A 16,007-nucleotide genomic window follows, 5' to 3' on the forward strand; every position below is an offset into this window, starting at 1 on the left:
GGGGGGGGGGGGCACTCAATGATCGAAGGGCCAGTGGAGAGAGCAGGGGTGCCTCCTTCCAGCCTCTCCCCTCACACACACACCCCCCCCCTCCCATCCCCCAGACACCCCCCCCTCCCATATACCCCATCACCCCCCCCTCCCATCCCCCCACACACACCCCACCTCCCATCCCCCCCACCCCACCTCCCATCCCCCATCCCTCCCCCACCTCCCATCCCCCCCACCCCACCTCCCATCCCCCATCCCTCCCCCCACCTCCCATCCCCCCCACCCCACCTCCCATCCCCCATCCCTCCCCCCACACAGCCCCCCCAACACAGACCCCCTCCTCCCATCACCCCCCCTCCCATCCCCCCACACACAGCCCCCCTCCCTCCCACCCCCCCACACACAGCCCCCCTCCCTCCCACCCCCCACACACAGCCCCCCTCCCTCCCATCCCCCCACACACAACCCCCCCACACAACCCCCCCCTCCCATCCCCCCCCACACAACCCCCCCCTCCCATCCCCCCCCACACAACCACCCCCTCCCATCCCCCCCCACACAACCCCCCCCCTCCCATCCCCCCCATACACAACCCCCCCCTCCCATCCCCCCCACACACACCCCCCCCCATCTCCCCACACACAACCCCCCCCATCCCCCCACACACACCCCCCCCTCCCATCCCCCCACACAACCCCCCCCTCCCATCCCCCCCACACACAACCCCCCCCTCCCATCCCCCCCACACACAACCCCCCTCCCATCCCCCCACACACAACCCCCCCTCTCCCATCCCCCCACACACAACCCCCCCTCCCATCCCCCCACACACAACCCCCCCCTCCCATCCCCCCACACATAACCCCTCCCACCCCCTCCCCACACACACACACACACACACATCCCCCCCCCCACAAACACACACCCCCTCCCATTCCCCCCCCCACACACACACACACACATCCCACTCCCACACATACCACACCCCCCGCACCCCTCACTGTCAGATACAGAGAGAGAGAGACACTGCAGAGAGAGACACTGACAGAGACACCTTCCCTTCACATAAAGGTAGGACTTTATTTTTTATTGATTGATTATTTATTACTTTGGTCTTGGTGCTTTAGGTGCAGGGTTCCTTCTATTTTTTATTAATTGCTTATTACTTTTTGTGCTTTGTTTAGTGCTTAGTGCTTTAAATGTACTTTGCTTCTTTAATGTTGTTGTGAAGGTGTTTATGGAAAATCCTCTAACCCCGCTGTTGTGATGTTGATGTGTCCTTTGTGTTTAATGCTTCCCACCTGCCGTCTCTGGCTGTGCCTGCACTAAACTTAACTCCAGGTAAGGTTTTTCAGAACTTACAAAAGTGGACACTTACTCCATCCTAAGTTAGTTTGTAGTAAGTTTTCACTGCCGAAACTTGCAAAACAGGCCCGAGTGGCTGGACACACCCCCTTTTGAAAAAAAAGTACCTTACCTAAAGCCAACCTGAACTAACTCACTAGAACTGGAGCAAACTAATATCCGAGAATTTCAATTTTTAACATACTCCAAACTAAACTAGTTGCTCCAAAAAACTAGGAGCAACTCCACCCAAAACTTGGGCCCATAGAATTGAAAAGTAGAGAAGTTGTGCTAAACCTGTATCGAACTTTGGTTAGTAATTCCATGTGATCCAATTCTATATATCAACCTGCATATTTGATTTAATAATCTATACTTACCCATCCTTACAAGAACTTTTAAAAGGTCTGTTATCAGAGTGAACTCGCTGGTGTTTCAGCAGGCCGGATGACCGAGTGAATCCCTTCCCACACTCTGAGCAGATGAATGGCCTCTCCCCTGTGTGAACGCGCTGGTGTGACAGCAGGTTGGATGAATTAGTGAATCCCTTCCCACACTCTGAGCAGGTGAACGGCCTCTCCCCGGTGTGAGTACGTTGGTGTGCGGTGAGGTTGAACGACCGCCTGAATTTTTTCCCACATTGAGAGCAACTGAACGGTCTCTCGTCAGAGTGAACTCGCTGGTGTTTAATCAGTTCCTCAGAGCTTTTAAAGCTATTCCCACAATCAGTGCATTTAAAAGGTCTCTCGTCAGAGTGAACTCGCTGGTGTGCCAGCAGGTTGGATGACTGACTGAATCCCTTCCCACACACAGAGCAGGTGAACGGCCTCTCCCCAGTGTGCACACGTTGGTGTGTCAGCAGATTGGATAAATAGCCAAATCCCTTCCCACACACAGAGCAGGTGAACGGTTTCTCTCCAGTGTGAACATGCTGGTGTTCAATGAGGTGGGATGACTGACTGAATCTCTTCCCACAATGAAAACAACCAAACAGTCTCTCATTAGTGTGAACTCGCTTGTGTTTCTGGAGGCTGGATGAACGACTGAATCCCTTCCTACATACGGAGCACGTGAACGGCTTCTCCCCTGTGTGACTGCGCTGATGAATTTGCAGCTGGGACGGGTAACTGAATCCCTTCCCACAGTCCCCACATTTCCACGGTTTCTCCATGGTGTGGGTGTCCTTGTGTCTCTCCAGGCTGGATGATCAGTTGAAGCCTTGTCCACAAACACAACACGTGTACGGTTTCTCCTCACTGTGAATGCTGCGATGTTTTTCAGGCTGTATAACTGGTTATAGTTCTTTCCACAGTCAGTGCACTGGAACACTCTCACTCGGGTGTGTGTGTCTCGGTGCTTTTCCAATCACACTGATGCTTGAAATCTTTTTCCATAGACAGATCAGACAAATATTTCTCCTTCCACATTCAAGGGCTGATGATATTCAGGTGAATTGAGTGACTGTCAGATGTTGACGTGATGTTTGGTTTGAGTTTCCTGACTGCAAATTGTCCCTTTCTAATACCCTGTAAAAGGAGTTTACAAAAATCACTACTAAGTACGGGATAGAAATTCAGAACAGACAATTCTAGTTTCTGTGGAACATTCTTTCCTCTCTCGTTCCCCAAATCTGTAAATTCCCGTCCCACGCACTCTCCCGTGTCCCTATGCTGAAATACAAACCGACTGTACAAGCTACAACGTTTCTTTCCCCCACTCCCTCTACTCTGGGCGGGCTCAGTTCTACACCCACTGTGTGCAGAGAATTCACCCAATGATTTTCTCTCCGGATTGCTGGGACCCTGAAGCCGTGCCCACTCTCTATTCCTGTACCAAGATGGCCACGCACGTGCCGCGAGCCCTCCCTAGCCAAAATGGCGGCCAGTGACACCGGTCACCTGAGCCCGTCACTGCGCTGAAACTTGGGGCCTGTGAGTTCTTATTATGAGCCTGAGGCCTACACCCGGTGTTATAAGGATTCCCAATCCACCCATAGGTCCAGGCCTGAGGCCTACATCCGGTGTATAAGGATTCCCAGTCCACCCATGGGGCCAAATCCTTCCCGGCCTCCATAATCTCCTCCCGACTCCCGAGCAGTTTGTTCCGCCTCAGTCTGCACCAGCGGCACTGCACATGCTCAGAGCACAGATCGGCCCCGCCGTTGATCGGACACATTCTGCCACGCGGGGTATCCCGGGTAAACATCTGCAGGCTGGATTTTCGGGATTTCCGGACTCAATTCGCGGTGGAGCGCAAAAGTTAGCGCCGGGATAATATTGGCGACACAGCGAGAAACTTTCACCGAGAGAAAGCTCCGGAGGAGCGTTGGTGTCAAGTCCGGCGTTGCACGACAGCCTCTGTGCGCCAGAGCCAAAACTTCCGGCGTTGAAGGCGGCGGCCATTTTGCGCATGCGCTTGGCTTTGTTTTTCTTCCAACTCCTGGTTTTGTCGAAAACATTACTGACCTTGAAGACAAAGGTTAATTCACCTAAAAATACCACTTCAAAAGGGTACACTCATGCAGCGTTCTGCGCGCAACCGTGGCAGTCACTGACAACTGCGATATAATATTCTCCAGTGTCCCTTTAAACATGGCGCCAATTCCGCCTGCTGCATCCTGAGACCGTCTGTTTTTTTTTAAGTCGAGTCCTAGGGCAGACGCTAAATCAGGCGTAACGCACGAAAGTTCCACTCGAGGTGCGAGCGCAGCATTGCACGATGATTAAAGTCATCCTGACGGTCAAAGCGGCGGGCAGGGCGGTAATGTTGTGCATTGCCGCAACACCATTGACAAAACTTCCGGCCGGGCGCTAAAGCTTGGACGCCCCAAAACAGCTTTTTGCGCCCAGCCGAGGCATGAAATGGGGCGCAAATTGGCTGAAAATCCAGCCCATAACATAAGAACATAAGAAATTGGAGGAGTCATCGGCCATTTGGCTCCTCGAGCCTGCTCCGCCATTCAATAAGATCATGGCTGATCTGATCGTGGACTCAGCTCCACTTCGCTGCCCGCTCCCCATAACCCTTGACTCCCCGAACATTCAAAAATCTGTCTATCTCCACCTTGAATATATTCAATGATCCAACCTCCATAGTTCTCTGAGATAAAGAATTTCATTGATTCAAGACCCTCAGAGAAGAAATTCCTACTCATTTCGTAAAATCATAGAAATTTACAGCACGGAAGGCGGCCATTTCGGCCCATCGTATCTATCCAGCCTAATCCCACTTTCCAGCTCTCGGTCCGTAGCCCTGTAGGTTACGGCACTTCAAGTGCACATCCAAGTATTTTTTTAAATGTGGTGAGGGTTTCTGCCTCTACCACCCTTTCAAGCAGTGAGTTCCAGACCCCCACCACCCTCTGAGCAAAGAAATTTCCCTTCATATGTTCTCTATACTTTCCTCCAATTACTTTAAATCTATGCCCTCTGGCCGTTGACCCCACTGCCAAGGGAAACAGGTCCTTCCTATCCACACTATCCAGGCCCCTCATAATTTTATACACCTCAACAGGTCTCCCCTCAACCTCCTCTGTTCCAAAGAAAGCAGGCCCAGCATCTCCAATCTTTCCTCAGCCAGAATTCTCCAGTCCAGGTAACATTCTTATAGACCTCCTCTGCACCCTTTCCAGTTAAATCACATCTTTGCTGTAATGTGGCGACCAGAACTGCACACTAGCCTCCAGGCTAGGTCCAAGGTTGTCCCATGCTCTGTCATCGAACTACAGTATGCGCACATTCAGAGGCCGACCTCCAAGCCATCGTCAACATCTTCACCGAGGCGGACGAAAGCATGGGCCTTCCACTAAACATCCGTAACACAAAGGTCCTCCACCAACCTTACCCCGCCTCACAGCACTGCCCCCCCCGGTCATTAAAATCCACGGCGCAGCCCTGGACAATGTGGACCATTTTCCATACCTCGGGAGCCTGCTATCAGCAAAGGGAGACATCGACAACAAGGTCCAATACTGCCTCCAGTGTGCCAGCACAGCCTTCGGTCCACTCTGCCTCTTCTCTTCCTACTCCTAGCCCCGAACGGGCCAAACTTTCTCTAAGGAAGCCCCCTGGCTTAGCCCTGACCTCGCATCTTTCTCCAGTTTCTCTGATCTTCCCTCATGACCTTTCCGAGCTCATCCTGTCCATGAGACCCACTTCCTGCTCCCTTGACTCTATTCCCACCAAAATGCTAACCACCCAACTTCCTTTTCTGGCTCCCATGTTAGCCGACATCGTTAATGGTCCTCTCTCCTCAGGTACTGACCCCCTCTCCCTCAAATCTGCCGTCATCACCCCTCTCCTCAAAAAAACAACTCTCGACCCCTCCATCCTTGCAAACTACCGGCCCATCTCCAACCTCCCTTTCCTCTCCAAAGTCCTTGAACGTGTTGTCGCCTCCCAGATCCGTGCCCATCTTTCCCACAATCCCATGCTTGAACCCCTCCAATCCGGTTTCCACGCCGGACATGGTACCGAAACGGCGCTCAGTCATGTGACATCCTTTGTGACTGTGACAAAGGTAAACTTTCCCTCCTCGTCCTGTCTGCAGCCTTTGACACGGTTGATCACTCTATCCTTCCCCAAACGCCTCTCCACCAGCTGGGTGGGACTGCACTCGCCTGGTTCCATTCTTAACTATCTAATAATAGTCAGAGAATCACCTGTAACGGCTTCTCTTCCCATCCCTGCATCATTACCACTGGTGTCCCCCAGGGATCTATCCTTGGCCCTCACCTATTTCCCATCTACATGCTGCCCCATGGCGACATCATCCAGATACACAGCGTCACTTTCCACATGTACGCTGATGACACCCAGCTCCAGCTCCTGGTCTATTGCACTCGGCCAATATCCATCCCTCAATCAACATAACAAAAAAAACAGATTATCTGGTCATTGTCACATCGCTGTTTGTGGGAGCTTGCTGTGCACAAATTGACTGCCACGTTTCCTACATTGCAACAGTGACTCGACACCAAAAATACTTCATTGGCTGTGAAACGCTTTGAGACATCTGGTGGTCGTGAAAGGCGCTATATAAATGCAAGTCATTCTTACTGACCTCACTACAACCTCTCTCCAAATTGTCAGACGCAAAAATTTTCTCCAAATAAATATTGGGAAGACTGAAGCCATTGTTTTCGGTCCCCGCCACAAACTCCAATCCCAAGCCAATGACTCCATCCCTCTCCCCAACTTCTGTCTGAGGTTGAACCAGACTGTTTGCAACCTTGGTGTCATATTTGACCCCGAAATGAACTTTTGACCACATATCGCAGCATAACTAAGACCATCTCCGTAACATCGCCCGTCTCCACCCTTGCCTCACTTCATCCGCTGCTGAAACCCTCATCCATGCCTTTATCTGTAAACTTGATTATTTCAACGCTTTCCTGGTTAGCCTCCCACATTCCACCCTACGTGTGAGAACACACCATTGGCAGGTCGGGGCTATAAGAGTTGGAACAGCACGGGAAACAGTGCGACATCCCCCCAGACCCAGCATTCAGCACCGACCCTTGAGCTGTGAGGGAGCACCAACTGGCAGCGGAGCATAAAAGCAGCAGCAGCTGAGCGCCGCAGGGAGCGTCGCGGGCCGAGCGCCGCAGGGAGCGTCGCGGGCCGAGCGCCGCAGGGAGCGTCGCGGGCCGAGCACCGCAGGGAGCGTCGCGGGCCGAGCACCGCAGGGAGCGTCGCGGGCCGAGCGCCACAGGGAGCGTCGCGGGCCGAGCGCCACAGGGAGCATCGCGGGCCGAGCGCCACAGGGAGCGTCGCGGGCCGAGCGCCACAGGGAGCGTCGCGGGCCGAGCGCCACAGGGAGCGTCGCGGGCCGAGCGCCACAGGGAGCGTCGCGGGCCGAGCGCCACAGGGAGCGTCGCGGGCCGAGCGTCGCGGGCCGAGCGCCACAGGGAGCGTCGCGGGCCGAGCGCCACAGGGAGCGTCGCGGGCCGAGCGCCACAGGGAGCGTCGCGGGCCGAGCGCCACAGGGAGCGTCGCGGGCCGAGCGCCACAGGGAGCGTCGCGGGCCGAGCGCCACAGGGAGCGTCGCGGGCCGAGCGCCACAGGGAGCGTCGCGGGCCGAGCGCCACAGGGAGCGTCGCGGGCCGAGCGCCACAGGGAGCGTCGCGGGCCGAGCGTCGCGGGCCGAGCGCCACAGGGAGCGTCGCGGGCCGAGCGCCACAGGGAGCGTCGCGGGCCGAGCGCCACAGGGAGCGTCGCGGGCCGAGCGCCACAGGGAGCGTCGCGGGCCGAGCGCCACAGGGAGCGTCGCGGGCCGAGCGCCACAGGGAGCGTCGCGGGCCGAGCGCCACAGGGAGCGTCGCGGGCCGAGCGCCACAGGGAGCGTCGCGGGCCGAGCGCCACAGGGAGCGTCGCGGGCCGAGCGCCACAGGGAGCGTCGCGGGCCGAGCGCCACAGGGAGCGTCGCGGGCCGAGCGCCACAGGGAGCGTCGCGGGCCGAGCGCCACAGGGAGCGTCGCGGGCCGAGCGCCACAGGGAGCGTCGCGGGCCGAGCGCCACAGGGAGCGTCGCGGGCCGAGCGCCACAGGGAGCGTCGCGGGCCGAGCGTCGCGGGCCGAGCGCCACAGGGAGCGTCGCGGGCCGAGCGCCACAGGGAGCGTCGCGGGCCGAGCGCCACAGGGAGCGTCGCGGGCCGAGCGCCACAGGGAGCGTCGCGGGCCGAGCGTCGCGGGCCGAGCGCCACAGGGAGCGTCGCGGGCCGAGCGCCGCGGGCCGAGCGCCGCAGGGAGCGTCGCGGGCCGAGAACCGCGGGCCGAGCGCCGCAGGAAGCGTCGCGGGCCGAGCACCGCAGGGAGCGTCGCGGGCCGAGCGCCGCAGGGAGCGTCGCGGGCCGAGCACCGCAGGGAGCGTCGCGGGCCGAGCGCCGCAGGGAGCGTCGCGGGCCGAGCGCCGCAGGGAGCGTCGCGGGCCGAGCACCGCGGGCCGAGCGCCGCAGGGAGCGTCGCGGGCCGAGCGCCGCAGGGAGCGTCGCGGGCCGAGCGTCGCGGGCCGAGCGCCGCAGGGAGCGTCGCGGGCCGAGCGTCGCGGGCCGAGCGCCGCAGGGAGCGTCGCGGGCCGAGCGTCGCGGGCCGAGCGCCGCAGGGAGCGTCGCGGGCCGAGCGTCGCGGGCCGAGCGCCGCAGGGAGCGTCGCGGGCCGAGCGCCGCAGGGAGCGTCGCGGGCCGAGCGCCGCAGGGAGCGTCGCGGGCCGAGCGCCGCAGGGAGCGTCGCGGGCTGAGCACCGCAGGGAGCGTCGCGGGCTGAGCACCGCAGGGAGCGTCGCGGGCCGAGCACTGCAGGGAGCGTCGCGGGCCGAGCGTCCCTTCTGCTCACAACACCGTATGCTAACTCGCACCGAGTCCCACTCACCCATCACCCCGTGCTCGCTGCCCCGTGTCCTAACCTGCGTCAAGTCCTGCACACCCATCACTCCCTGTACCCAGAGTCCTAACTCGCACCCAGTCCCGCTCACCCATCACCTCCTGTGCTCGCTGACCCGTGTCCTAACTCGCACCATATCCCGTTCATCCATCACCCCCTGTGCTCGCTGCCCCGTGTCTGAACTCGCACCGAGTCCCACTTACCCATCACCCCCTGTGCTCGCTGCCCCATGTCCTAACTCGCACCAAGTCCAGTTCACCCATTACCCCGTCCCCCATGTCCTAACTCGCACCCAGTTCCGCTCACCCATCATCCCTATGCCCACTGCCCTGTGTGCTAACTCGCATCGAGTTCCACTCACCTCTGTGCGCACTGCCCCGCATCCTAACTCACACCAAGTCCCGCTCACCCATCACCTGTCTGCTCACTGACCCATGTCCTGCTCACCCATCACCGTGTCCCATGTCCTAATTCGCACCAAGTGCCGCTCACCCATCACCCCCTGTGCTCAATGACCCGTGTCCTAACTCTTACCGAGTCCTGCTCACCCATCACCCTCTGTGCTCGCTGCCTCGTGTCCTAAACCGCACCAAGTCCCGCACACCCATCACTCCCTGTGCCCCAAGTCCTAACTCGCACCAAGTCCAGCTCACCCATCAGCCCATGTTTGCTGACCCGTGTCATAACTCGCACTGAGTCCCACTCACCCGTCACCCCGTGCTCACTGCCCCATGTTCCAACTCGCAACGAGTTCCGCTCATCCGTCACCCCGTGCTCACTGCATCGTGTCCTAACTTGCACCCAGTCCCGCTCACCCATCACCTCCTGTGCCCCTTGTCCTAACTCGTACTGAGTCCCGCTCACCCATCACCTCCAGTGCTCGCTGACCCGTGTCCTAACTCGCACCATGTCCCGCTCATCCATCACCACCTGTGCTCGCTGCCCCCGTGTCTGAACTCGCACCCAGTCCCGCTCACCCATCACCCCCTGTCCTAACTCGCATCCAGTCCCGCTCACCCATCATCCCTATGCCCACTGCCCTGTGCCCTAACTCGCACCAAGTTCCACTCACCCATCACCCCGTATTCGCTGACCCGTGTCCTAACTCGCACCAAGTCCCGTTCACCCATCACCCCTGTGCCCAGTGTCCTAACTCGAACGGAGTCCCGCACACCCATCACCCCTGTGCTCACTGCTCCGTGTCCTAACTCGCACCAAGTCCCGCTCACCCATCACCCCATGTCCTAATTTGCACCAAGTCCCGCTCACCTATCACCTCCTGTGCTCGTTGCCCAGTGTCCTAACTCGCACCGAGTCCCGCTCACCCATCAACCATCAACCTTTGTGCTCCGTGTCCTAACTCGCACCATGTCCCGCTCACCCACTGTGCTCTCTGACCCCATGTCCTAACTCGCACCCAGTCCCGCTCACCCATCACCCCGTATTCGCTGACCCGTGTCCTAACTCGCACCAAGTCCCGTTCACCCATCACCCCCTGTGCTCGGAGCCCCGTGTCCTAACTCGCACCAAGTCCCACTCACCCAACACTCCTCTTGCTCGCTGACCCGAGTCCCGCTAACCCCTCACCCACCGTGCTCGCTGACCCCGTGTCCTAACTCGCACCGGGTCCCGCTCACCCATCACCCACCGTGCTCCGCGTCCTAACTTTCCCCGAGTCCCACTCACCCATCACCCCCTGTTGTCGCTGCCTCGTGTCCTAACACACACCGAGTCTCGCTCACCCATCACCTCGTGCCCCATGTCCTAACTCACACCGAGTCCCGCACACCCATCAGCCTCCATGCTCACTGCTCCATGTCCTAACTCGCACCATGTCTCACTCACCCATCACCCCCTGTGCTCGCTGACCCCGTGTCCTAACTCGCACCGTGTCCTACTCACCCATCACCAACTGTGCTCCGCGTCCTAACTCGCACCGAGTCCCGCTCACCCATCAGCCTCCGTGCTCACTGCCTCGTGTCCTAACTCGCACCAAGTCCCGCTCACCGATCACCAACTGTGCTCCGCGTCCTAAATCTCCCCGAGTCCCGCTCACCCATCACCCCGTGCTCGCTGCCCTGTGTCCTAACTCGCACCGAGTATCACTCACCCATCACCCCGTGCTGACTGATCCATGTCCTAACTCGCACCAAGACCCGATCACCCATCAGCCCGTGTCCGTGTCCAAACTCGCACCGAGTCCCACTCACCCATCACCCCCTGTGCTCGCTGACCCGTGTCCGAACTCGCACCCAGTCCTGCTCACCCATCACCCCATGTGCTGCGTGTCCTAACTCGCACCAAGTCCCGCTGACCCAGCACCCCGTGCTCGCTGACCCAGTGTCCTAACTCGATCAGAGTCCCGCTCATCCATCACCCGCTGTGCTCGCTGCCCCGTGTCCTAAGTCGCACCGTGTCCTGCTCACCCATCACCCCTATGCCCACTGCCCTGTGTCCGAACTCGTACCGGGTCCCGCTCACCCATCAACCCCCGTGCTCACCAACCCGTGTCCTAATTCGCACCCAGTCCCGCTCACCCATCACCCCGTGCTCCCTGCCCAGTGTCCTAATTCGAACCAGGTCCCACTCACCCATCACCCCCTGTGCTCATTGCTCCATGTCCTAACTCGCACCGAGTCCCGCTCACCCATCACCCCCTGTGCTCATTGCTCCATGTCCTAACTCGCACCGAGTCCCGCTCACCCATCACCCCCTGTGCTCATTGCTCCATGTCCTAACTCACACCGTGTCCCATTCACTCATCACCCGCTACCCATGTCCCAACCCGCACCAAGCCCTGTTTCACCCATGCCCCGAGTCCGAACTCGCACCGTGTCCCGTTCACTCATCAGCCCCTGTGCTCACTGCCTTGTGTCCTAACTCGCACCGAGTTCCGCTCACCCATCACCCCGTGCCCCAACTCGCACTGAGTCCCGCTCACCCATTTCCCTATGCCCACTGCCCTGTGTCCTAACTCACACCGTGTCCCACACACCCATCATCCCGTGTGCTCGCTGACCCCGTGTCCTAACTCTCCCCGAGTCCCGCTCACCCATCACCCCGTGTCCCATGTCCTAACTCGCACCAAGTCCCGCTCACCCATCACCCACTGTGCTCACAGCGCCGTGTCCTAACTCGCACCAAGTCCCGCTCACCCATCACCCACTGTGCTCGCTGCTCCGTGTCCCAACTCGACCAGAGTCCTGCTCACCCATCACCTCCTATGCTCGCTGACCCGTGTCCGAACTCGCACCGTGTCCCGCTCACCCATCACCCCCTGGCTTCGCTGACCTACATTGGCTCCCAGTTAAGCAACGCCTTGATTTCAAAATTCTCCCCTTGTTTACAAGGGACCTCGCTCTTCCCTATCTCTGTAACCTTTTCCAGCGCCTGCAAACCTCCCTATATCTGTAATCTCCTCCAGCCCCTACACCTCTCCCTATCTCTGTAATCTCCTCAAGCCCCACATCCCTCCCTATCTCTGTAATCTCCTCCAGCCTCTACACCCCTCCTATCTCTGTAACCTCCTCCAGCCCCTACACCCCTCCCTATCTCTGTAATCTCCTCCAGCCCCTACACTATCTCTGTAATCTCCTCCAGCCCCCACATCCCTCCCTATCTCTGTAACCTCCTCCAGCCCCTACACCCTACCCTATCTCTAATCTCCTCCAGCCCCACATCCCTCCCTATCTCTGTAACCTCCTCCAGCCCCTACACCCCTCCCTATCTCTGTAACCTCCTCCAGCCTCTACACCCCTCCCCATCTCTGTAATCTCCTCCAGCCCCTACACCCTACCCTATCTCTGTAATCTCCTCCAGCCCCCACATCCCTCCCTATCTCTGTAACCTCCTCCAGCCCCTACACCCCTCCCTATCTCTGTAACCTCCTCCAGCCCCTACACCCCTCCCTATCTCTGTAACCTCCTCCAGCCCCTACACCTACCCTATCTCTAATCTCCTCCAGCCTCAACACCCCTCCCTATCTCTGTAACCTCCTCCAGCCCTCACATCCCTCCCTATCTCTGTAACCTCCTCCAGCCCTCACATCCCTCCCTATCTCTGTAATCTCCTCCAGCCCTCACATCCCTCCCTATCTCTGTAACCTCCTCCAGCCCTCACATCCCTCCCTATCTCTGTAATCTCCTCCAGCCCTCACATCCCTCCCTATCTCTGTAATCTCCTCCAGCCCTCACATCCCTCCCTATCTCTGTAATCTCCTCCAGCCTCTATACCCCTCCCTATCTCTGTAATCTCCTCCAGCCCTCACATCCCTCCCTATCTCTGTAATCTCCTCCAGCCTCTATACCCCTCCCTATCTCTGTAATCTCCTCCAGCCCTCACACCCCTCCCTATCTCTGTAACCTCCTCCAGCCCCTACACCTACCCTATCTCTAATCTCCTCCAGCCTCAACACCCCTCCCTATCTCTGTAATCTCCTCCAGCCCTCACACCCCTCCCTATCTCTGTAACCTCCTCCAGCCCCTACACCTACCCTATCTCTAATCTCCTCCAGCCTCAACACCCCTCCCTATCTGTAATCTCCTCCAGCCCTCACACCCCTCCCTATCTCTGTAACCTCCTCCAGCCCCTACACCTACCCTATCTCTAATCTCCTCCAGCCTCAACATCCCTCCCTATCTCTGTAATCTCCTCCAGCCCTCACATCCCTCCCTATCTCTGTAACCTCCTCCAGCCCCTACACCTACCCTATCTCTAATCTCCTCCAGCCTCTACATCCCTCTCTATCTCTGTAATCTCCTCCAGCCTCTACACCCCTCCCTATCTCTGTAATCTCCTCCAGCCCCTATACCCCTCCCTATCTCTGTAATCCGCGCCTCTCTGCTCCGTTAAGCCGCTGCTTTGCACCTACCTTCCCCTCAGACGGCTCGCTGTCACTGTGCTGGGCCTCAGCAGCCAGCTGTGCGGGGCCCTGGGCCCGGGGCCGCGCCGCGCTGCGGTGGGAACCCCTCCCACAATACCATTTGTTGTTGTGGAACGCCCCCTTGCTGCCTGCTGCTTCCAAAGCAGCCGGCGGGGAAGCCCCGCCCCCGGACCATGCCATTGGCGGAGGACCCGCCGCCACCCCAGCACCAGCCCCGCCCACTCACTCCCTATTGGTCGCAGCTGCAGTCAGTCGTGGCCGTGGCTGGATCACGTGGCCCAGCGAGGCTCCTGCCGGAGACACCGAGCGGCGGCCGCACCATCCGCTCCGCCCGGGGCCGGTAGCGCCTGCACGCTCCGGTTTGTATTGACTTTTCATTTATCTCTCCGCCCGCGCTCCGCCATCTATATTGGAAAACTCACTGTCCGCCGGTGATCCGGGCTCTCAGGTGGTGCCTCAGACCTTGTCCCGAATGCCCCACGGCAGAGGGGGGGAGGGGTTTGCGCATGCGTATGCGTGGCACCAGCTGATGGCCAGGAGCATGCGCAGCGTCCCGCGGAGTGGGGGAGGTGAGTGGGGGAGGGGAGGGGAGGGGAGTGGGGGAGGGGAGGGGAGGCGGGGTATTTCACCTTCAGCCCCAGTCAGTGAGGCGGATCGGGCTGTTTCTGGGGCGCGGTCGTCATGTGATGAGCAGCCTGCCAGGGGAGGCCAAGTCGGTACAACATGTGCACAGAGGAACAGGAAGCGCAGAATGGGAGCAGGAGTCGGCCATTCCAGCCTGCTCTTGAGATTCAGTCAGACCATCGAAACATCGACAGCGGAGGAGGAGGCCGTTCCGGCCCATCGCGCCCGCACCGCCCGACAAAGCCGCACGGCCCTTGGTCAGCAGCCCTAAAAGTTACATATAAACTTATGAACAATGGCGGAAAGGCAAAGAGCATCCGGCCCAACCAGTCCGCCTCACACAACTGCCACACCCTTTATACTGAAAACATTCTACACTCCACCCCAACCGGAGCCATGTGATCTCCTGGGAGAGGCACAAACCAGATTAAAAACCCAGGCCAATTTAGGGAGAAAAAAATCTGGGAAAATTCCTCTCCGACCCATCCAGGCGATCGACACTAGTATTCTATTCCCTGCAGTACTTGCCGTTATATCTGCGCCGGCCAACAAAAGGTCATCCAGTCTAATCCCAATTACCAACTCTAGGTCCGTAACCCTGCTGGTTACTGCACGTTTAAAAGGTGCTTGGACGGGCACGTAAAGTGGTGAGGGTTTCTGCATCCCCACAACACTCTGCGTAAAGAAGCCCCCCCCCCCCGTCAAATCCCCTCTGAACCTTCCACCAATCACCTTAAAACTATGCCCTCTCGTAATAGACCCCTCCCCACCAATGGAAATAGGCCCTTACTAGCCACTATAAGCCCCTCAAAATCTTGTACGCCTCTGTATTCCTTTGTTCTAATGAGAACAAACCCAGCCTATCCAATCTGTCATCCTAGATAAGATTCTCCATTCCAGGCAGCATCCTAGCCAATCTCCTCTGCACCCTCTCCAGTTGAATCACATCCTTCCTATAATACGGCGACCAGAACTGCACGCAGTACTCCAGCTGTGGCCTAACCAGAGTATTATACATTTTAAGCATAACCTTCCTGCTCTTATATTCTATGCCTCGGCCAATAAAGGCAAGCATTCCATATGCCTTCTTAACCACCTTATCCACCTGACCTGCTGAAACCCTCCAAGGTCCCTTTGTTCATCTACACTATTAAGTGGCCTACCGCTTAATGTGTATTCCCTTTCCTTTTTAGCCCTCCCAAAGTGCAGTTCTCCAAATTAAATTCCATTTGCCACTGTTCTGCCCAGCTGACCAGTAGATTGATATCCTCCTGCAGTTCATGACTTTCCTCTTAATTATCAACCACACAGCCAATTTTAGTGTCATCTGCAAACTTCATAATCATACTCCCGATATTCAAATCTAAATCATTGATATATACCACAAAAAGCAAGGGACCCAGTACTGAGCCCTGCGGAACCCCACTGGAAACATCCTTCCAGTCACAAAAACATCCCATCAACCATTACCCTTTGCTTCATACCTCTAAGCCAATTTTGGATCCAACTAGCCACTTTGCCCTGGATCCCATGGGCTTGAACCTTCGTGATTAGTCTGCCATGTGGGACCTTAACAAAAACTTTGCTAAACTACCCTCATCGACCCTGTAAATTTTTTGAGATGGTAATCAAATCAGTTGTCAAACACGATCTTCCCTTAACAAATCCGTGCTGACTGTCCCTAACTAATCCTTGCCTCTCCAAATGTAGATTTATCCTGTCTTTCAGGATTTTTTTCCAATAATTTTCCCACCACTGAGGTTAGTCTGACAGGCCTGTAATTATTCA

The 16,007-nt window shown here is 57.7% G+C and overlaps 1 protein-coding gene across 8 annotated transcripts in view; it reads right to left on the reverse strand.

Annotated features, from left to right (window-relative positions):
- Positions 1 to 14,085, reverse strand: part of LOC139237998 (zinc finger protein 79-like) — a 48,420-nt gene extending 34,335 nt beyond the window's left edge. For 6 of the 8 annotated variants that reach the window (XR_011588555.1, XR_011588554.1, XM_070867392.1 and 3 more), the window contains exons 1-2: positions 13,584 to 13,678; positions 1,716 to 2,861 (exon numbers count right to left, since the gene is read on the reverse strand). Coding sequence is in view for 6 of the 8 variants with exons in the window: in XM_070867392.1 (XP_070723493.1) it covers positions 1,716 to 2,506 (791 nt within the window). In the remaining 2 variants the exon portion in view is untranslated. Of the gene's footprint in view, positions 1 to 1,715; positions 2,862 to 5,255; positions 5,341 to 13,583; positions 13,679 to 14,017 lie in introns of those variants that run through there. The other 2 variants (XM_070867388.1, XM_070867389.1) reach the window with 2 other exon arrangements.
- Between the last annotated feature and the right edge of the window lie 1,922 nt (positions 14,086 to 16,007).

The sequence above is a fragment of the Pristiophorus japonicus genome, chromosome 24 (assembly GCF_044704955.1).
Source record: "Pristiophorus japonicus isolate sPriJap1 chromosome 24, sPriJap1.hap1, whole genome shotgun sequence".
NCBI classification, from domain to species: domain Eukaryota; kingdom Metazoa; phylum Chordata; class Chondrichthyes; family Pristiophoridae; genus Pristiophorus; species Pristiophorus japonicus.